The sequence below is a fragment of the Spermophilus citellus genome, assembly GCF_964194105.1.
Source record: "Spermophilus citellus genome assembly, chromosome: 3".
In the NCBI taxonomy this organism is placed as follows: Eukaryota; Metazoa; Chordata; class Mammalia; order Rodentia; family Sciuridae; genus Spermophilus; species Spermophilus citellus.
This window is the reverse complement of record NC_138184.1, coordinates 216,017,908-216,040,515: the sequence shown is the minus strand read 5'-3', so window position 1 is coordinate 216,040,515 and position 22,608 is coordinate 216,017,908. Positions and strand designations below refer to the sequence as shown.

General features: G+C 35.3%; 1 protein-coding gene across 3 annotated transcripts in view; it reads right to left on the bottom strand.

Annotated features, from left to right (window-relative positions):
* The window catches only part of TRIM24 (tripartite motif containing 24), a 100,670-nt gene that overhangs the window by 4,998 nt on the left and 73,064 nt on the right, over positions 1-22,608 (bottom strand). The window contains exons 8-15 of one of the 3 annotated variants that reach the window (XM_081284026.1): positions 20,009-20,126; positions 17,046-17,212; positions 12,111-12,284; positions 7,353-7,526; positions 5,487-5,622; positions 3,746-3,818; positions 2,276-2,444; positions 452-780 (exon numbers count right to left, since the gene is read on the bottom strand). In XM_081284026.1, the coding sequence (XP_081140152.1) occupies positions 452-780; positions 2,276-2,444; positions 3,746-3,818; positions 5,487-5,622; positions 7,353-7,526; positions 12,111-12,284; positions 17,046-17,212; positions 20,009-20,126 (1,340 nt within the window). Of the gene's footprint in view, positions 1-451; positions 781-2,275; positions 2,445-3,745; positions 3,819-5,486; positions 5,623-7,352; positions 7,527-12,110; positions 12,285-16,943; positions 17,213-20,008; positions 20,127-22,608 lie in introns of all 3 variants that reach the window. The other 2 variants (XM_081284027.1, XM_081284025.1) reach the window with 2 other exon arrangements.

Below are 22,608 nucleotides of genomic sequence, written 5' to 3'. Positions count from 1 at the left end.
GTGACTCTACACCGTATAAAATTGTCCTCCATTTGTGTAGAATGATCGAAATGCATTCTGCTGTCACGTATAACTAATTAGAAAAGAAAAACTCTTGGTATTATTGTTGCAACTGGCAGTTTGAAAGGACTGTTAATATTTTTCCTTATAATGGACTAGTTTTTGAGAGAAGTACAGGGCATAGGAGAAATGGTATGGGAAACCTGAGATTACTGTTAGGGATTTTGAGGACATTTGTGACAAGTGAAATTTCATTTAAGTTTTTACACAAAGGTTTTATGTTATAATAATCATTAAAAGTTGATTACTGTTATTATTTTATTATTTTGAAGTGCTAGGGATTGAACCTAGGACTTCAAGCATGCTAACCAAGCACTCTACCACTGAGCCCACCCCAGCCCTGTTGCTTTTATTTATAGTGAAAGAATGTGAAAAGGGAGTACTTTCTTACCTTGGAAAGTTTGTCAATGTGGGCACATGACAAGAAAGATGGAAGACTTTGGGACACTTTTCACAACACAGAAGTTCCCCTCCGTTTTGACAAACTGCACACCAGTCCTCATTGGGGTCATCCTCCTTCCTCGTCTCTCCAACATGAAGAGGCGACTTCTGGGAGGCATCTGACCACTCGGACTTTCCATTTGAGGAACTTTCCTGGTGGAGTCCAGGCTGATCTCCTGTGCTATCAGGGGCATCGGATCTTAACACAGTTTCCTCAGAAGCAGAGTTCTGACTGCTATTTAAGAGTAGGGAAGTAAGTATGCTTCTTGGATAGTTCGTCTGCAATGAGAGAATACAGAAAAAAAAATACACATATGCATGTATATACATATATATACACACAAATGTATTTTATTTTGAAATTGGCATTTTTGCATTATATATGTATATATGTTTTTTTTTTTTTTACCACATATATGTATGTGTAAATATATACACACACACACATGAATGTTTTTTCAAAGTGGCTTTTTTGTATTAACACTACTTCAGTTTTGGACTGTAGACCACTCTCATGGGCACCTGGTGAGTACCTGTGAGAATAGGACATGTTTACCACTAACTGTATTAGTCTCTAATGAGTGGATAATGGGCATAAGGGAAGTGGATAACATAGTCTGCTGATGGCTAAAGAAATTAGAGACTAGGTGAGTACTGTGAAAGAACCACATGAACTGTAAATATAATGTAACTTTTTGGAGCTGTTAATTCAAATTACACCTAAGACACAAAAATTATACCTCTAAGATGATTCTAAATTTTGTGTTGGATCCTAGGATAGTGCAGATTTCTGATCAATGTTCTCTCATTTAAATGTTTTTCTAAAATTTCAAAGTAATAAATGTATATATAGTTAACAGAACTCATTCCTTGGAGGCAACAATTTTCAAATTTATCTTTTTTCCCCCCTGAATTTACATTAGTTATTTCATTTTGTTGTTGGTTTTTGAGATAGGGTCTTGTTATTTTGCCCAGGTTGGCCTTGAACTTCCATTTCTCCTGCCTCTGTCTAGGCACACACTACTGTACCCAGCTTACCACATTTCTAAATAAAATGCTTCTACGACAATTTCTTGCATTTCAATTTTCATTTTTTTTTTTTTTTTTTTTTTTTTTTTTGTAATACTGGGGATTGAACTCAGAGGAGCTTTACAACTGAGCTACAACACCAGCCCCTCCCCCTCAACATTTTGAGACAGGGTTTCACTAGATTATAGGGTGCCACTGTGCCTCTTAACAGTTTTTACTAAGCATTGCTTCATTGCTTTTTCAGTTGGTAGAAGCCAGTATAAATGTTTATAGCTAGCATCTACTCCAAATGATCTATCATAATTGGCTAAATATTCTGAGATTCAGAATTTTTGCTAAAAGTGTATTCAAATTATATTTTGATTATATCAGTTTTTAGGTACTACTATATTCAGGTGTTTGTTTCATCATTGTGATTAAGTAAATATTGTCCTAGGGAACAACACAATGTACTATTGACTATATTCTCTTATACTTTTTGTTTTTACTAGGAGTTGGTTATTACTTTTTTTTTTTTTTCCATTTGCTATTTTTCTAGGCACCCATCTCTATGCCAATCTCTGTAGGGTAGATGCTTTAATACACTGCAAGCATTTTTCTCCCTTTAGATACACCCCTGTGGAGTCTTCTGTCCTTTTGCTATAGACTGTTCTGCAGGAGCTACTATACTAAAGACTATGCTTTTTTTTTTTTTTCCTTTTTACCCCCTAAGTATGAGTAGTATTGCAAGCACTGATGTAATTACATTTTGAGGCCTAGATTCTTCATCTGATTCTTGTTTAACTATAACAACAGGGAAATCATAATTTTCGGGTGGTCCACTGTTTTCTTGTTTTATTCGGATTGGCTCCAACATGACCACTGGGACTTTGTGGGTAGAATCAGCTCCTGCTGGTTTGCTGGAAGAGCCAGAGCTATAAAGTATAAAAGGGGAGAGAAAAAAAAATTAAAAAAAAATATACTAAAAAATATCACATCAAATACACTACAAAAATAGCACTCCGGAAAAATGCTGTATCTTCACAACAAAAATTACTTTATATCAGTAATAAATGATGCATAACTGAAATGTAATTGCTATATGAACACATTTCATTTATGATAAAAATGCTTTACATATTGACTTATCCCAATAGTTACATTTCATATATGGAAGGACAAACAGAATATTGCTTAAAACTGACTTCAAAATTCTGAGGGTCTATAAATGGGCAACCAGATTTGGTATCTTTGAAGTAGTATCATTTTGTGGGCTTTCTTAGTTCCCTTTCTAGTCAATGATAATGAGAACTTGAGGCTCTCATTAAGAATTTGTTGTCAAAGCGTGAAGGCAAGAAATCATTTGTTGGTGTTCTGCTACTTAAAGAAGTTAATTGAACAAAAACCTTGTACAGATAGCCACAATGTTCTCATAAATGTGTCTTTCATTTAAGAAAGTTAAAAACTGGGTTCACTAGGACCAATTTTTAAACATAAAGAGGGGAAGAGTATAAAATATATTAACAATTTATTTTCCATGGGTAAAATAGCAGAATTAATGTTTAATCACTAGAAAAGTCAGAGAACACTGAAATTAGTAAGAAATTATTATTTCCTCTACATAAAATTTTATGTGGTGCTATCATACCAATTTTCCTTGTTATTATGATAATATATATTTTCTTATTGTTAATATAAACAAAGGTGTACTTAATATAAAGGTGTACTTAAATATGAAACAAAGGTGTACTTAATCCTTTAATATTAAAATCATTAAAATTTTAAAGATAAAGAAGCTGTTCAAAATGCAGTGAGTACTAAAACATACTGACACTGGCAAAAGAAATCTGATTACAGATTTTATGTATAGTTGCCCTCCATATCCGTGGGTTCCACATCCATGGATTCAACCAACATGTGGATGGGAAATATTTTGAAGAAATAAACTGCATCTATAATGAACATGTATAGACTTTCTTTTTGGTCATAATTCCCTAAACAATACAGTGTAACAACTATTTAAACAGCATTTACATTGTATTAGGTATTATAAGTAATCTAACGATAATTTAAAGTACACAGGAGGATACATGTAGTTTATATGCAAATACTAGGCCATTTTATATAAGAGACTTGAGTATCTGCAGATTTTAGTATCCTCAAGAGGATCCTGGAAACAATTTATCATGGATACTGAGGGACAACTGCACTAGAGAATATGGTTAAGTCTATTTACCTTCCTCGGCTCCCAACGCTGGAGGCACTAGGTGAACGTATTGGGGGGTGGACACTAGTCATAGTAACAGGTCCTAAGGAGGGGGAAATCATACACATTCATAAATGAACTGATAATTAAGTATTGAAGTCCTGTTTAACGTGCTCACTTGGCACCACAATGAAACTGGGAACATGCAACAAAATTCGATGAAACAATAAGCACTTGACAAAATCCAAGAGTAGTCTTTTATGTCTTATTAGAGCAAGATCTTTAACCTCGGCACTATTGACTTTGGGCAACAGAATTTTTTGTTGTCAAGGAATGATTTTGCTTTACAGGATGTTTTGCAGCATCTCTGGCCTATACAAGTTATGAATTGCTAGTAGCAACTCTCCACATGTTACAACTTGGAGTGTGACAAAAAAAAATTTCTCCAAAACAAGCATGGTAGTACATACCTATAATTCCAGCTACTCCAGAAGGCTGAGGCAAGAGGATTGCCAAGTTTAATGATAGAGTGTTTGCCTTGCTTGTTTGTATATGCAAAGCCAGGGGCACTTTAACACTGAGCTACGTCCCAGCCCTTTTTCAAATTTTCAAATTTTGAGACAGGGTCTCCCTAAGATGCTGAACTGGCCTCAAACTTGCAATCCTCTGCCTCAGACTCCCGAGTAGCGATTACAGGTGTGCTACTGCACCTGGCAAAGAATAAACATTTTTGTTTAATATGTTTTACTGGCCATATGTATTGCCTCTTTACAGAATTATCTATTCACATGTCCTTATTTATTTGTATAAACTTGTCGTGTGGTAAATAATTTCTCTGCTATAATTTATCTTAAGTTTATTAGTTTAAAATAGGTATCTCCATTTAGATTCTGTAACTGTCTTATATTCATGTGACTGGTGAAAGAATAATAGATTGTTCATTTCAGTTTAAAACACCCATTATGCCTAGGTCTCTAGGAGTAGTAATAGAGGGTTTTGCTCTCAGAAGTAGATAATGAGTAGATACATTTTTTTTCTTTCTTTTTTTGGTACCAGAGATTGAACTCAGGGGCACTTGACCACTGAGCCACATCCCCAGCCCTGTTTTGTATTTTATTTAGAGTCAGGGTCTCACTGAGTTACTTAGCACCTTGCTTTTGCTGAGGCAGGCTTTGAACTCATGATCCTCCTGCCTTAGCCTCCTGAGCCACTGGCATTACAGGCGTGCATCACCATAGCCGGCAACATTAAATATTCTTAAACACAAAAAACCCACCAACAGACTGAGGCTGCTCTATGTGTCATCACTAGGAAATTTTAATGGGCAAATCACATCCTAAAGAAGATCACATCACGTTCAACTTAATTTATTAATAAGTACAATATTAATTTTCTCCAAGAAGTGCTATAATGCCTATAAATTTTATTGAAATTGAGAATATAAAGAAGTTTCACCTTTGCTTCCTTCATTGTAAGTATACTAATTTTAGATAGTACAAAAAAACACCATAGCTATATCTTAATCCTTCATCAAAAAAGGGGTGAAGGGGGCTGGGGCTATAGCTCAGTGGCAGAGCACTTGCCTACCATATGTGAGGCACTGGGTTTAATCCTTAGCACCATATGAAAATAAACAAATAAAATAAAGGCATCCTGTCCATCTATAACTATTTATATATATTAAAAAAAGGGGGAGGAGGTGTAGGAATTTTAAATCCTTAAGAATAAAAACTAGAAAGACAATTATAAAATCAAAAGAAGTATATTTTACCTGCAAGGCCTGGAGATGGCACTGATGAATTTGGTGATTGCACAGTTCTGTTTGAGGGTGGTCTTGGCTGGCCATGATCTATGGTAGCTTCTTTCCTCACCATATTGTCTAGCATAATAGTACTTGAGCAATCAATCTTATAAGAAAAGAAATTATTTCTGGGCAAACTGCTCTTGCAAGATAAAAGCAAAGTTTATAAGAAAACTTCAATAACAAATACTATCAAACAATAAGACACATAAATATAACATTTGAGAAGTTCTGATTGATAGTTCTCCCATAAACAATCCCAAATAAAAATTTGTTTACTATTCTACCTTGGCAAATAACTGAGGATATACTATTGTCCTCAGTTATACCAGGAGTTGGTATGAGAAAAAAGTAATATCATGTGTGATTCACACTTTAAAAAATAGCACAATTTTATATTATTGCAAATCTCTTTAATATCTACTTTAAAAGTGACGAAACAGGTTCTTGTATCTGCTTCTGCATTCAATCAGTTGTGATTTGTGGTTTTGGTTGAAGAATATGAGAAAATCTGGTCTCATACAGGACTTTGAGGATGCTCAGAGTTATAGCCCGTTTAAGTCTGTGGCTCAATTTAACTAGTGATATTCTGAGTACGTACCATAGAGATAAAATAAGTCTACATATCACATAGTTCTAGAGCACCAGGCTCACTAAGTACACTACTGTTTTTTAGGAACAACAAAACAAAACAAAAAGCATTCCCTTTAATGCAACAGATAATTAACACTGCTTTCCTAATCCTTTACCAGACTAAATACTGATAAATTTCTAATTAAGAGTTTAATGCTTTAGATGCAAATATTCTACCTGCCTAAACACACCAAATTTCCCAAGAATGTTTTTGTGATTTAAATCCAGTTCAATTCTCTAACAGTTCCAGCTTTTCTCAGAATTCTACAAGGGAATATAAGGGCATAGATTGTATAATTAATTAATTTGCTTCTGCACCTAGAATAGTGCAAATTGTGAAGCATCCTTGGTAGAATTAATAGTCACTCCAACTCAAGTGAGGTACTTCAGTTGCTGAAGACTAGTACACAAAGGGCCACCTGTATGAGGAAGACAATTTTACTTCCTGGGGTCTGCATTCCTTGGGGGAGAAAAGATGGGTACCTCAGGTCTTTCATATTTTAATATTCTTTTGGCAATACCTTGGCCAATACTTTTCAGACAGAGCAAGAAGACGAGAATGACTCAATTTGTTGTATCTTTAACAAAAGGAAAGTCATTTACATTGTGTAATAATCCTAAAAGCTAAATAAAACAGTGGGAATTAGAAAAGTGAAAATAAAAGAATCAACTTATATGGTAGCGATCTATCTACAGAATATTGGAAATATTTTTTTAAAATGTATACTGATCAAAGTTAAGAGCTTAGAGAGTGAATATATTATTTAAATATAAAGCAAGTCAGAGGAAATTTTGCACTGTTCAGCAGAAAATATTTTGATTTCTATTACTAAACTTGTCTTGTCTTATCTGATGTCTTAATATATAACATCCATCTCTAGCTACCCTTGTTTTAATATACCATATCCCAGACATTCAACTTGCCAGTCTTTCTTCTTATATCTTTTTCTCCTTTCCCAGCTTTGATTCCATTATCATTGTTATCAATCATTTACAGACACCTTTGACTGCAGTGCCCTGAAAGGCATTCTGTTGTATAAATGTTCACAACTTTTATTAACTGCCGTTATAATATTTTTAAGAAATAAACTAACTTCTAAAAACAAAACAACCTATAATCCAAACATATGCCAGTTACTGAATCCAAATTAACTGGCAATTTCCAAAAGAGGATGTTGATATAAATTTTCTGTGTATACTTACATCTGGAAGAGAAGGAAGATTGTAAGAACCTCCCACTGGTGAGCTCAAATCGATCATGGGTGAACCAAAAGTCTTTCCATCGTATCCTGCTGCACTAGTGATGGTAGGGCTGGAGGGAGTGGAGGACGTGCTGCTGGCAGTTGATGGGGTGGCCTGTCCACTGCTGATCTGCCACTACAGAAGAGAAGAAAACGGACTATTGATAGATAGGCCTACAACATGACATGTACTGATCACTCTAACACAAAATGAAGTAAAAGACACATTCTGGTGTTTGAACTCACATGTAATGTTCTTTTTCCCCCACATTTTTATTGGTGCACTGTAGTTGTACATATTTATGGGATTTGTTGTTACACATTCATACATGCATACCTGTTGAGAGCCACAGCCGAAGGGGCCCCAGCTGTAAAGGTAAAATTTCTAAGCTGCAAAATCTTGAGTTAAAGTTAAAGTTAAAAGACTAGGGCAATGTAAAGCTTTTAGATTACAAGGCCTGGGCTAAAAAGTAAAAGACCATTGTTAGAATTTAAATAGTCTATTGTTACCATCTTCCTGCCATCCCCGGAACCTGTAATCTTTGTGAAGTTGTTAGAACAATGCGAGAGCTGCCCAGTAAATATCTCCATTGATTCCCTGGTTGTTTAATAGCTAAGGGTTCCAGGTAGCATGGCACGTAAGCATATAGGCCCCAGAACCAATCAGTTTGAATGTGTACCCCACTTAGAAGTGACCAATCACCCCTGCCCAAACTGTTCCCGCCAATGAATGGACTAATCATGTATTAGAATTGTTGTTCAATTTCCCCGCGCCTCATGATGATTTGTTCTGATGTATGTAAAGCCCCCCACCCTCTCCAAAAAGTGTACTTAAGCTCTGCTTGACCTCTGCTCTGGGCTCTGGGCTGCTCTCCCTTCTTGAGTGAGCACAGAGCCCCAACGCGTTGGAACGGATCCCCCTAATAAAATCCCCCTTGCCTTTGCATGAAGTTAGTCTCGTGTGGTCTCTTTCTCCGATGCTTCGCCGGACCCTTACACAGCAAACTTCCAGCTGCCAGCTGATGATTGGCTCACAGCGGCCCCAGCAAACTTCTAGCTGCCAACTGATTGGCTCCTCTGCGGTGATGCTCATTGGGTTGTTTCCCCGCCCTTTCAGACCACCGAGCTGCTCATTGGGGGACTTTTTTTGGCTCTGCCCATGTGACCCTGTCAATCAGCCTCAAGAGCAGGAGGAGTGGAGCAGGTGGAGAGGCTTGTGGGAAGCTGGTGGTGGCAGTTGGGCTCTGGGGGTTTTCCTGAAGAGCTGTGTGGTAAGGTGTGTATGTTCTAAAAATAAAGTTCATTTCTTTTGACAAGTGGCTTCTGAATTGTGCCCAGCCAGACTGCGGCACATACCAATAAACAATATTATAATTTGGCTAGTATCACTCCCCAGCACTTCCCCTCCCAGCCCCCCACATCTTGGTCCCTTTTCTCTACTGATCTCCCTTTGATCTGCCTGTTTTTTCTTTTCTTTTTCCTCTCTAGCCATCACATGAGAGAAAACACAGGACCCTTAACTTTCTGATTTTGACTTATTTCACTTAACATGGTCTCTAGTTCCATCCATTTTCCTGCAAATGGATATTTTATTTATGGCTGAATAAAACTCCAGTGTGTATTTCTTTATCCATCATCTGTTGATGGACACCTAGGCTGGCCCCATAGCTTGGTTACTGGGAAATGTGCTGCTAGAAACATGGGTTTAATTTTTCAGGGTGAATACTGACAAGTGGTATAGCTGGGTCATATGATGGTTCCATGCCTAGTTGCCGCAGTCTGGCTGGGCACAAATCACTGAGCCACCACAAAAGCACTTGTATGTTCAAACAGGAAACTTTATTGCCCGAACTCCACCAGCACTCCACGCACACTCCCCTGGAACTCCCCCAGCTCTCCATGGGGCTCCACCCCAACTCTCTCAGAACCTGCGAGAACTTGGGAACTCCAAAGTAGCGGGCGCCTGAGGCAGCAAGAGCCGCCCTATTGCCAGACAGCAAAGGTCTAATATACAACTGAATACAGTTTAACTAACCATCATCATCTCAAACATTCCCTCTGGCAAAATGCCAGGCATCATTCCGACTGGGATGTGGCCCTCAACACCTAGTCTTTTGGGGAACCTCCATACTGACTAATCTACAATCTCATCAATAGTGTTGAAGTGATCCTTTTTCTTCACATCCTCTTCAGCATTTATTATTATTGCATAATTGATGACGACCATTCAGAGTGGCATGAGATCAAATCTCAGGGTAGTGTTGATTTGCATTTCCCAAATTGCTAATGATGTTAAACATTCTTTCATAGATTTGTTGGCCATTTGTATTCCTTTTGAGATATGTCTGTTTAATTCATTTGCCCAATTATCAATTGGGTTATTTGAATTTTTGGTGTAAAATTTTTGAGCTTTTTATACATTCTGGATATTAATCCTCTGTCAGAAGAGTAGTTAGCAAAGATTTTTCTCCCATTCTGTAAGTTGTCTCTTCACATTCCTAATTGTTTCCTTTGCTGTGCAAAAGCTTTTAAATTTGATGCCGTACCAATTAGTAACACTTGGTATATGTGAACTTTAAGGGTTCTACTGAGAAAGTCATTGCCTGTGCCTCTATGCTGGAGTGTTGGCCCTACATTTTCTTCCAAAAGTTGTACAGTTTCTGGTCTAATTCCTAGGTTTTTGATCCATTTTGAGTTGATTTTTGGGCAGGGTGAGATAAGGTTCTAGTCTCATTCTTTTACACATAGATAACTAGTTTTCCCAGTACCATTTTTTAAAATGGCAGTCTTTTCTCCCATGTATATTTTTGGCACCTTTATCAAGGATCAATGGCTATAGGTGTATGGGTTTGTTTCTGTGTCTTCTACTCCATTGATTGGTCTGTGTTGTCTGTTTTTTAGGCCAGTACCATGCATTTTTTTTTTGTTACTATAGTTCTTCAGTATAATTTGAAGTCAGGTATTGTGATGCCTCCAGCATTGCTTTTTTGGCTTAGAATTGCTTTGGCTATTTGGGACTTTTATTCTATTTTTTTTTTTTAACATTTATTTTTTACTTATAGGTGGACACAATACTTTTATTTTTATGTGGTGCTGAGGATTGAACCCAGTGCCTCATGCATGCTAGACGAGCTCTCTACCTCTGAGCCACAACCCCAGCCCGGGGTCTTTTATGCTTCCAAGTGAATTTTAGGATTGTTTTTTCTAGTTCTGTGAAGGTCATTAATATTTTTAATGGGAATTGCATTGAATCTGTATATTGCTTTTGATAGTATGGCCATTTTAACAATATTAATTCTGCCTATCCATGAACCTGAGAGGTTTTTCCATCTTGTTTCTTCTTCAATATTCTGTAGTTTCCATTGTAGAGGTCATTCACCTCCTTGATTAGATTTATTCCTAGATATTTTATTTTGAGGCTAATGTGAATGAAATTGTTCTAATAATTTTGCTGGACATAGCAGTTTTGGTTGACAGATTTTCTTTTTTCAGGACTTAGAATGCATCATTTCAAGCCCTCCTGGCCTTTAGAGTTTGTGCTAAGAAATCAAAAATGATTCTTAAATGCTTACCTGTAAATGTGACTTGACATTTTTCTCTTAAAAGCTTTTAAAATTCTATCCTTGTTCTCTGTATTATACATTTTAATTATAATGTGTAGTGGAGAGGTTCTTGGATCTTTTCTCTTTGGGGTTCTAAGTACCTCCTGTATCTGGGTGTCTATCTCATTAAATATGCTGACGATATAGCAAGGACAATCTGATAAACATATAGACACACAGAGCATGAACTTCTCAAATAAAAATTTCAAATGATTGGATTAAAATGAATGTCGTAGGGCTGGGCATATAGCTCAGCTGGTAGAGTGCTTGCTTGGCATGCCTAAAGCCCTGGGGTTCAATCCCCAGCATCACACACACAAAAAAGTCCTAAAATTATGGGATAAACATCATCTTTATTTTGGTCTTGATGAACAAATTAAACCAAAATTCCTTCATAAGCTTTTAGCTAAAAAGGCTGTTGAGATGGTTTTTATTTTACCATAACAATTTTAGAAAACATTTTGATCCAAAGACATCAAGAATATAAATAATAAACCACATCATATCTAATGTATAATGCTAAATTTTACATTTAACAGATGTATATATATTCTATATTATAATTGTGCTATAACTAAGTTTGTTTTCAGGAAATCTTGAAACACTTTCTCTGTGGACTGTAACTAGGATTTGTTATTTTTTTACATATATATTTTAAATTTTTTTAATTGTCACTGGACTTTGTTTATTAATATGCAGTGCTGAGAATCAAACCCAGTGCCTCACACTCACACATGCTAGGCAAGCACTCTAACACTGAGCCACAATCCTGAAACAGATTTGTTATATTTTTGTTGGAAAATATAATGTGTTCATCTAAATGTTGTATATACTGGTATTACAAAAAATGTAATACCAAGAACTCTTTGATTGTACAGGGCATTTACTGCTATAGCAGTGGTTTGATTTCTTTTGTTGATTACAAACAACAAGACCCTTTCTCTTAAGCTTGTCTCCATAGGTTTGTCTGTAATAAATTTTATAATTGGCATTCATTAAAAAAAAAAAAAGCAAGCTTGCTCTTACTCTTCAGAGGCTGCTGCTTAATTTATAAATTCAATGTAATTTGAAAATAAAATGAAGCAGAATCAGCAACTGAGGAGAGCAAGTACACATACCTGTTTTATGGCTTGTTGAGCCAAGAAAGCCATCTGTAGGGGGTTGGGCTTTACTGCTGGTCGTGGGATATTCTGGGTTGGTAGATATCTCAGCTGTTGAGGATGAGGGGGAAGAACTGGTCCATTAGGTTTAGGGCTGTGATTCTGAAAGTTTATCAAACGTGGAGGGGGTTGCTAGAAAAAATAAATAAGACCACTTCAGTAACAGCCATCTCCATAAAGACAAGTTAGATCTCTATTTCAACAAAACTTTTGAAGAAAGACAAAAACTCTTCCATAGATGAATCCACTCATTTAGATTACAAAAAGGAAATGGGGAGGGGGGATGACAGGTAGAATTTCAGAATTTGTGTAACTGATTTCTGAAAAGAGTTTTATTAGAAAAGAATCTTGGAAGAGAGTTGCCAACTAATTTATAAGTGGCTATAGTAATGGACCTTGGTCATGTTGTGAAGTAGGCAAAGGTGTTTTGGGTATCCTTTCTTCTTCAAACCAAGTGATGGTAGAATAATAATTGCTAACAGTTATTGAATGTTTGTTATATGCCAGGTAGTGCTTTAAATGCTTCAAATTATATTAACTCATTTTTCTTAACAATTCTATGAGAAAGGCATAATCTCTATTTTGTATAAGAAAACTAAGGCATAAAGAATTTAAGTAACTTGTGTTTGACAAGTAGTCTGACTTGAAGGTCTGTACTCTTAACCAACAAATCATTAAGAAAATAGTTGATATTAATAACATTTAAAAATTAATGAATTCTAGATCTCACTGAACTCTAGCTACATGGCAGGCATTTTACTTATGTCATTGAGGTATATGAGGTAGGTATTTTTATCTTTATTTTTCAAATCAGAAAAGTATAGATCTGAAAGCTTAGGTAACTTAAAAAAAGACACACAGCTAGTAAAAGGCAGTACCCAAAGCTTTACCTTAAATCTAGTCTGCTATATCATTACCAAAACATGTTTTAGTGTTCTGTTGGCTGTTGATTAAGACTGACTAATTATAGTTGAGAGGATGAGACTACCTAAAAAAAAAATTTTTTTTTTGAAAAGTAACCCTCCAAAGGAAAGATTGATTACAGGAAGGCTAGGTGAGGATATCTGAGATTAGGCAAGAGTTATGAAGGCAAGTCTACACTGTCTCCTCCATAAATGTTAGTTCTGGAGAATAAGACTAGAGTTTTGGAAAAAGAGGACATTCTATGTGAGTATCCTCTTGGCCATCAAATTCTCCCTATAGTTGGCAACTTACTGAAAAAGAAATACTTCTTTTCAAGATAGCTTAAACAAATGTGATCAGAATTGCTCTGAGAAGTGACTATATCTTTATACACTCACAGGGAGACAAATCAATGCAGGATCTAGAAGGTTGAAGTGGCAACACCTCAAATTGACACTGTGAAGGCACACACAGCTATAAAGTATATCCCTGCCCTCTTTTTTCTTCTTTTTCCTCACGTTTTTGGACTTTACTCTTCAGCCTGGATTAATTCCTTCCCTCTTATCTCTCTAAAATATTTGGTGTTAGGTTCACTTTCATTCAATAATGGCCAGTAATTATAGACCCAGTGAAAAATAGATTTAATTTCTGGATCAAGTGAAACTCTATAGGCAAAGAATAGAAAAACAATATTAGAGAAAAATATACAACCTTGAAACTTAACAGAATCATAAGCCTGAGGCTACAGCCATTCTTTTTGGTTTTTCTATAAAAGTTTTATGAAGTGTTTTATATCACTGAAGCACAAAAAGAAAATAGTTGAGAAATCATAGTGGAAACATTGGAAAAATTTTAAACTTACCAAAAGAATAATTCTTTTTTTTTTTAAACAAGTGGGAAAACAACAAAACAGTCCTTAAGGGAGAATAAAGATAGTGCTATGAGTTTTCTAGCATCCTAGTCTCACTCTCTCCCAGATTGATATTTATGTAACGATTCAACTAAATAATGACAACGGATGCCAGAGTAGCGTGCTATGGCCTGTAAGCAATCTGTAGAACTGGATGTCGACCCTGCCATCCATGAGCTTACAGGCGTATAAGGAGGTGATATTTTCACCTTCTCCTAAACTGCTAAAGTAATGGAGCTAATTTATAAGAATCCTGTGACGGGGGAAATGTCTTGAAAGAATATTAGAAACCAGTTACAATCTTAAAAGAAATAGACTAGTAATATTTTGGTTAAGTGGAATATTAATTATCAAGACACAGAGAAAAATAATTGACGATAATTGAGAATAGAGAAATAACTGAAAGTTAAACAGACAGAACCTTAATCACAGCGAGAATTACTACTATGATTTATGTATAAAATGATGTAAGTGACAGTGTTCTGTAACAAGTAGATCTGATCACTAAAGTTTAATGGAGTATACTATACAGTGCCAAATAAACACAGTTTATTACATTTGCACTACTTAATCATATAATTGTTCTATCTCTGCTATTACCCAACTCTTGAACCATGCAGATGACATGGTTAATCTTCAGAGAAGGAATTAGGAAACTACTACGTAAGTGATTTCAGAAGCAGTCGTTTACCTGAATATATGGGCAGATATATATATAATTTGCATACTCCTAACAGAGGAAGAGGCACGTGGGCAAATAAACTAGTTTATGTAAATAAACTAGTATAAAACTGAGAATAAAGTGGGTAGAACAGAGTACAAGTTTATAGAAGAGGGTAAACCAATGAGTGAAAAATGTAGGGGTTTTCGGCAAACAGCAGATAAAGTGATTAGAGTGTGAAAAAGGTCTAGGAGGCACAGAGAGTAGATGAAAACAAAATGACAGGGTATAAGGACCAAACATATGAAAAGTATTTCTAAGTGGGAAAATTAGATTATATAATAGAGACTGTACATTATACATAGTACTAAATCCTAGAGACTGAAAATAAGATCCAAAGCAAATTTCTGAGGAAAGCAAGCTAACGGCTCAAAGGTCAATTCAGTTTTGTCACTGCTTATATAAATGTATAAACTCTTTTCACATAGACTCTATTAACTGCCTCATTACTTACTTTTTAGTGAAAGGCAATTAAATGAATTGATGGATCCAATCCTTTTTGTTAATAAGCAATTAAATAAATTCTACCATCTCTCCGACATTTCAATATTAATATAAGCAAATACTTAGCACAGGCACAACAGATTTAATTCTCTTTCTTTGTACATTTAACTTCAGAAAAATTTTAGTATTCTTTCTAGTCTATTTATGTCATTCTGCTTTCAATTTTCTTAATAAAAATTCAGCTCTGCCATGGATGCTCGAGGTATCTAAAACATACAATTCTCTTCCCCCTTGAAGCACTTCACCAAAAATCTTTCAAATTGTTTGCTACTTTCTTTCTGTAAAAACTGGTTGAAACAAGTTTTAAGTAGGCATATTATTATTTTCCTAGATTTCATATGCCTTCTTAATCAAATTAATAGAAAGCCATAAACTTCAAATATATTATCTTACGCCATTACAGAAATGACAACAAAATCCGGGTCTAACTGGGGATATAGTAGGGGATAGTGGTGAATTTCAGTGGTATAGTATGTGCTTAGCATGTGCAAGGCCCTGGGTTCCATTCCCGTATACCTATTTCACAAGAATAGGCTCTACATATGCCCACAACCTCTATTGAGGGTTGAAGAGTCCTACAAAAAACCATTCCTATGTTGTGTAAAATTGTTACAAGAAAATTATGCTTAATTTAGTTGCTTTCTTCATAGACAACCACTTCATATATTCTACTAGTAAAATACTAGTAAAACCTTCTCACCCCTATTTAATTGGCATGTTTCCTTTTATTTGATAGTGATATCTTATTATTCCTGTTTTCTTTCATTGTTAAGAAATTCTAAGTTAAATGTTATTCCTAAGTATAATAAGAATTCCTAGCCAAGGTTTTTATACTTTGACTCTTATTAAATTCCATTCTATTTCATTTGTGTCATGTACCAAAATCACTTCAAATCCTTTGTGGAAACAGAAACAACATAAATTCATTTTAAAAAGTAACTGAAAACAAGAGTTTATATGAAATAGACTTTAAATCCTATTAAATCTTTATTAATCTAACCTGAACAGGATTGTTTATTTAACAAAAGTATATTAACCTTTTATCCTCAAAACATGGATTGAAAATTAACAGAATACTTCAATATCTAGTTAAAAATGGTCAATGGAATATTTGTTCAGATAGAAGTTTGAAAAAGGTTAAAATTTTAATGAACCACACTCTTGCATTTTTCTATATTGTATTTCATTTTGCCCTATTTTCTAAGATACAATATGGTTTGCTAAATACTGGCACCCCCAAAGAGAACAGATTTTTTTAAAAATATTTATTTTTTAGTTGTAGTTGGACACAATACCTTTATTTTACTTATGTATTTTTATGTGGTGCTGAGCATCAAACCCAGGACCTTGCCTGTGCTAGGCAAGTGCTATACTGCTGAGCCACATAGCCAGCCCAAGAACAGATTCTTAAAAGTACTCATCTTTCTGAAGCACTAATAAAGGAATTACAGTTTCTCAGGTTTTCCCATCAATCATAGGCATGGGTTATTTAGGAATACAAACACTTAATCCTTCTATAATTTAAAGACAAGAAACAATAGATGAAAATAAATGTGCCAATTAAATAAATCATTAAATCTTTTTTGAGTAGAACTAAAGATTAAGTGTTAAATCAGGGATCCTTAATGTGGTAAAATTTTATAAATCCACATATTTAAATTAAGGATGATGGATATCTTGGCTATATGAAGAGCTGCTGAACACAATCATACTACAGTTATCTAAGTTAGGACAGGCCTGCTTCCAAATTTACCTGATGAGAGATGGAAGGTTGCTGGATGGGCCCCTGCATTCTAGGGTTTGGTAAACCCACAGGTGCTGGCCTCCGTTGCACCTGTTGCCTCTGAGCCATTACCTGTTGCTGCATATGCTGGAGTCGTAATTGAGCTAGGCTGATCTGTGTTGGAAACTTGGATAACTGGTTTGAAGATAAACCACCTGGTGGCTGTGAATTCTGTTCCACGACAGGATTCTGCTTAGGCATTTGTGGTTGACTCTCTTTATCTTCGATTACTAAAGAACCTAATTAAAGGGAAAAGAGCAAGGGATAAAGTTTTTTGATAATTGGTGAGATACAACATTTTGAATGACTACTTTTGCTGAACTTTAATTGCTAAGAAGTTTTTTGGTCTCTGGACTCTTCATACTCTTAAAAAAAATAGAGGACCCGAAAGAACTTTTGTTTATGTAGGCTCTATTATCAAAATTTACTATGTAAGAAACGTAAAATGAAAATGTTAAAAATAAATCCACTAATCCATTTTAAAATAATAATAAACCAATAACAACATATTTTTATGAAAAAAACTGCTTACAAAGGTTTTTAATGAAGTATGCATTGTTTTACACTTTTGAAGATCTAAGCATCTAGCTTAATAGGTGAACTTCATATCTGTTTTTGCATTATCTGTCATAATATATTGACTAAATTAAATATATGAAGAAATTTGTTCTCACACAGACATATAGTTGGAAAAGGGAGGCCATTTTTAGAACTATTATAAATCAAAACAAGCAAATCTGACATTGGCTCTAAAAACCAATCCCACAAAGTATTTGATTCTTTAGTATTAACTATTTGTAATCTCAAGTTTCTTATACCTTTACAATATATACTACATTAACTCCATAACAGAAAACTGGTTTGCAACTATAGTTTTAAAGGTGTCTCATAGATTTGATTCAAGCTTTATTTCTTTAACAGTAGATATTCAAATGTTTCTGATTCACGAAGCACCCACATCTAAAAACAAATTGTAGCTAAACTGGGCACAGTGGCACATGCCTATAATCCCAACTACTTGGGAGGCTGAGTCAGGGCTAGTTTGAGGTCAGCCTTGGCAACTTAATGAGACTGTCAAAAAATAAAAAGGATTGGGAATGTAGCTCAGTGGTAGAGTTCATGTTCCCTCCTCAGTGCCACCAAAAAAGATGAATAAATAAACAAAATTAAATTTTAAAAGTATAGCTATCATTTATTAAATACTTACTGTGTGTTTGGCACTGTGACAGGTAGTCACATATAGGTAAAAAAAAAACCCTCACATATATGTAAAAAAAAAACTCATCCAAAGTTATCAAAATATTAACCAAATATTCATCGAATCAATATTTTCCTCTGGCACTCATTCATAAAATGTTTCTCAGAAGCCATGGATAAACAAGTTTGGAAAACTTCTTTTCTTGTGCTAAATAAACTGACCAAGCTGTAAATGACAGCTCTGATAATTTCTACAGTAAAGGATACTTTATTATATCAGAGTTTCACAAACTAACAAAGATATCATGGTTTTGTTTTTGCTATGTAGATTTATCTAAAACTATATCCTTTTATATGTATGGTTTTAAACCTAATTCCTAAATGTAGCTATTTCTACATGTGGGTGTTTTACATGTTATGTTTTAAGTGCAGAAATGTCTATACATGTCTATACATGTGATGACTTCTAACTTGTGATAGGTTCTCAGTACAGAGGCATGTGTTGTGGTAGTGCAGGCTCTGGTGAGGAAGACAGCTACTCACATAGATGCTCTATATTTCTAAAGCTGCTTCTTTCTAGTAAGGCAGTGAAAAGTGTGGATGATTCCAGTTGCCTACTGTGTTTTAATATGTATAAGGCCACAGATACTGCTAAGAGTGGCCTGCAGGAGTCTCTTTATCACCTCTTCTTCAAGGATTCTTTTTGTTCTTCCCTTGTAAGGATAAGATTTGTGTAAGCCTGTTTCTTCCTTGCCTACTATGTTCTGATAGCACTGGCTCTTTCTCCATTTTTTTTCTCCTTTCCTACAAAGAATTTAGCCTTGGGGATGAGAGAGTATCCATCTTTGATGATTCTGAAACAAAGTCAAGGAACTAAAAAAGCATCACTGAAGGGAATACTGGCTGTTGATGAATAATGTATAGGGAATTCTTACATTTTTGTTTGTGTAGTTTCCCGGCGAGAAATTAAGAAAGGAGGAAAAAAAAAAAGACTATTTCTACTCAGCAAATAGCATAACAAGAAAGCTAAAGTAATAATTTCCTGCTGAAATATTTGCACAGATACTCCAGCTCCTGATGTTACTAAGTGATAGTCTATTTCTTTATGATAATTGGTGAGCTCAAATACTTAAGATTTGGGTACTTTTCTGAATTTATGTTACACTTTAATAGACATATGAACATGGAAAATTATAACTGACAGTGAAAATTATGGGGAAAAAGTCTTCCCTAAAGAGATAAAGCAACTGAACCATTAGGCATCTGATGGAAAGTAAGGAATAATAAACCATTAGGCATCTAAAGGAAAGTAAGCCAATAATAGCATGAGAAGTGCTATTTTACTATAAAATATTATAGACATGAAAAATATTAGGCAGGTGCAGTGGCACACACCTATAATCCCAGTTACTTGGAAGGCTGTCTCAGAAAAAGAGGTAAAAAAAAATCGTGGGGGCACTGGTGCTGTAGTTCAGTGGCAGAACACCTTCCTGACATGTGCAGGTCTCTAGGTTCCTCCCCAGAATGGGGGGAAAATCCTGTATAAATGATAGTCAAGAGGTAACACATTTTGATAAATATAGAACATGCAAACAGAATTCTAGGGTAATAAAAGCATCCTGAATCCCTATACCTAGATACCTCATAAGTCAACAAAAGAACATTTTCCTATAACCCAAATATGTACATATGTGCTTATATTCACACGTTATCATATATACAAATTATTGACATTTCTTTAAAATAAGATAACAGCAAACTGAGTGGAAGGGAATCTTCAATAACATCACTGAGAATTCCACAACTGACACCTTGACAAAATGTACATGATGGCCTACCTAAGTTGATAATATTTTGGGCCCAGAAGCTAGGATCACAGTGAAACTGGATAGTGTTGTTGGTCACTGGGGAAGCATCACACCTTGCACGAAGGAGGTGCCGTAACCGGTATGTAATCTGAAAGAAAGCAGAGAGAAAACTGAACAATGTACCTTTATCAAGTAAATAATACATTACCTTTGCCCAATGAATACCTAAAAACCGTCACTGGTATATATGCAGCCGATAATAACCAATCATATATAGATCAGAAAAATGGTCACACAAAATAATTTTCTTTTCAAATTTAAAAAATTAAATTTTTGAGGTGTAACTCAGCTAAACTGTTTCACACTGACCTAAAAAGTATTTTAAGGTGATAGGTTAAAGTGAGTTTTTTAAATTAGTAATGAAAGTTCACAAAAATGTCAAATCAAATATTGTAAAAAAAAATTAGCATATCTTATTCTTTTATTTAATTTTTAAGGGCAATACTCAATTTAGACTTAGGGATATAATGAGATATAGAAGATGCAAATTAGTCTGCTTAGGAAATGGAATGAGGTCTGCTAGTAGGATGGTTTTCCTTGCTTCTCATGGTGGCTCAGTTCCTACCACCTCCTGCAAAGGGATTCAAATCTCTGAAGTGAATCCCATAACATCCATTTCTTTTCACAATCTCAATCTTCATTTTCACTTGGTCCTTAAAGATTTCAGTTCCTGGCATTCTATCATTGTCAGTTCCAATATAACTCTTGTCACAATTCTGGATGATTTTAATATTCAACCAGATGATCCTTCTTTCCAGCACAGATACTAATAATCCTACAAATCCACCAACTCCTATGAACCTTTGCTCTCACAACTTTTCCAGTCTTTCCATCTCACCTCACTATCCCTCAATATCCAGCTTAATTCCCATGGTCAATCATCACAAACATTTTCTTGCACAGATCCTCAACTTTTCTCTCCACTTACCCAATTTACAAATATTCTTCCCTCTCATGAACTTTCCCCCTGAACGAAACATACTACATTGATTAAATCTTTCTGTATCAATATTAATTTAATTCCTGAAATTGAGCTAATAACACATGACATTTCTCTGGTTCATTCATTTCCCTACTCTCATAAATGACTATTTATGAGACTATTCCTTCTATTTTTCTTTTCAAATCTCCATCATTTTCTCCCCTATTCTCAATCTCAACTGATGGACTTGCTTACCATTTCACTGAGAAAATAGGAACAATCAGGGACCTTGTTCAAATTTCCATCATGTATCAGTTATGTATTACAATGGATGAACTGTCCGTGCTGAATAAAATCAAGCCAGCCCCATCTTTCCTACTCAGCAATTTTCATGAACCATACCCATCAAGATATAAACATGCTTTAACTTTTTCCAGTTAAAACCAAAACTCTTGACTCCTTTTTTCCTACATTTTTTTCCTCTCGTCTACAACAAAACTCAAAACTCATTTATATACATGGTTTCTCCCCTTATTCTTTTCTGAAACCATTATTTTCAGACTTGGAGGAGCTTTCACCTCAGGTGGTAATATTGTTCTCCTGGAAACACTTTCTTTACATGGCTTCCTGTATACTGTAATTTCATAGTTTCCCCCTTATTTTGCTAGCAGTTACTTTTTTTAATTGCAGTTACAGCACTGGCACTAGGGATTAAGCCCAGGCCCTTATAAATGCACTCCACCATTGACCTATATCCTTATCCCTTTGTAAAAATTTTGAGACAGAGTATCACTAAACTACCTGGACTGCCCTCAAACTTGTGATCAGGACTCCTGCTTCAGCCTCCTGAGTAGCTGGAATTACAAGAATGTGCTACCATGCCCAATTCAGCTGCTACTTCTGGAAGCCACTGAAAATACAATAGGTTCCAATATCAACCTATTTTTGAAATGTCCAGTAAGGTGCCAGCTTAACATTCTTTTTTTTTTTTTTTTTTTTTTTTTTTTGGCCTTGCACAACCTTTCTCTGCAGTACAGGTGTTTTATTTTCTCCCACAACTCCATTTGCTGGAATGCCCCAGGGCTCAATCTTCTGACTTCTCAATCTTATTTTAGACCCATATGCTTTTGGTGATTTCAAGCCAATCTCACAGTTTAAATGACTCCTCATTTTAGATTTGCAGCCTGGATCTCTCTCTCTTTTTTTTTTATTGGTTGTTCACAACATTACAAAGCTCTTGACATATCATATTTCATACATTAGATTGAAGTGGGTTATGAACCCCCAATTTTACCCCAAATGCAGATTGCAGAATCACGTCGGTTACACATCCACAATTTTACATAATGCCCTAATGGATCTCTCTTTTGAACTTGCCTTTCCAATGACTAATTTAGCCTCTCCACCTGGTTGTTGAAAAGGAATCATAAATGTGCCAAGTCCAAAGGGAACTCTTGATTTTTCTCTTAAGGTCTACTCTTCATATAATCTTCCTTATGTCAATCTTCCTACACCTTAAGGTAAAAGGTCTTGGTTCCACTGTTTGTCTCACACCCGTCAGTAAATCCTGTTGGCTCTTTTAAGATAGATGGATAATCTGACCACTTCTCCTATCAGCTATGCTAGCTCATGTTCCCAAAATGTGAAC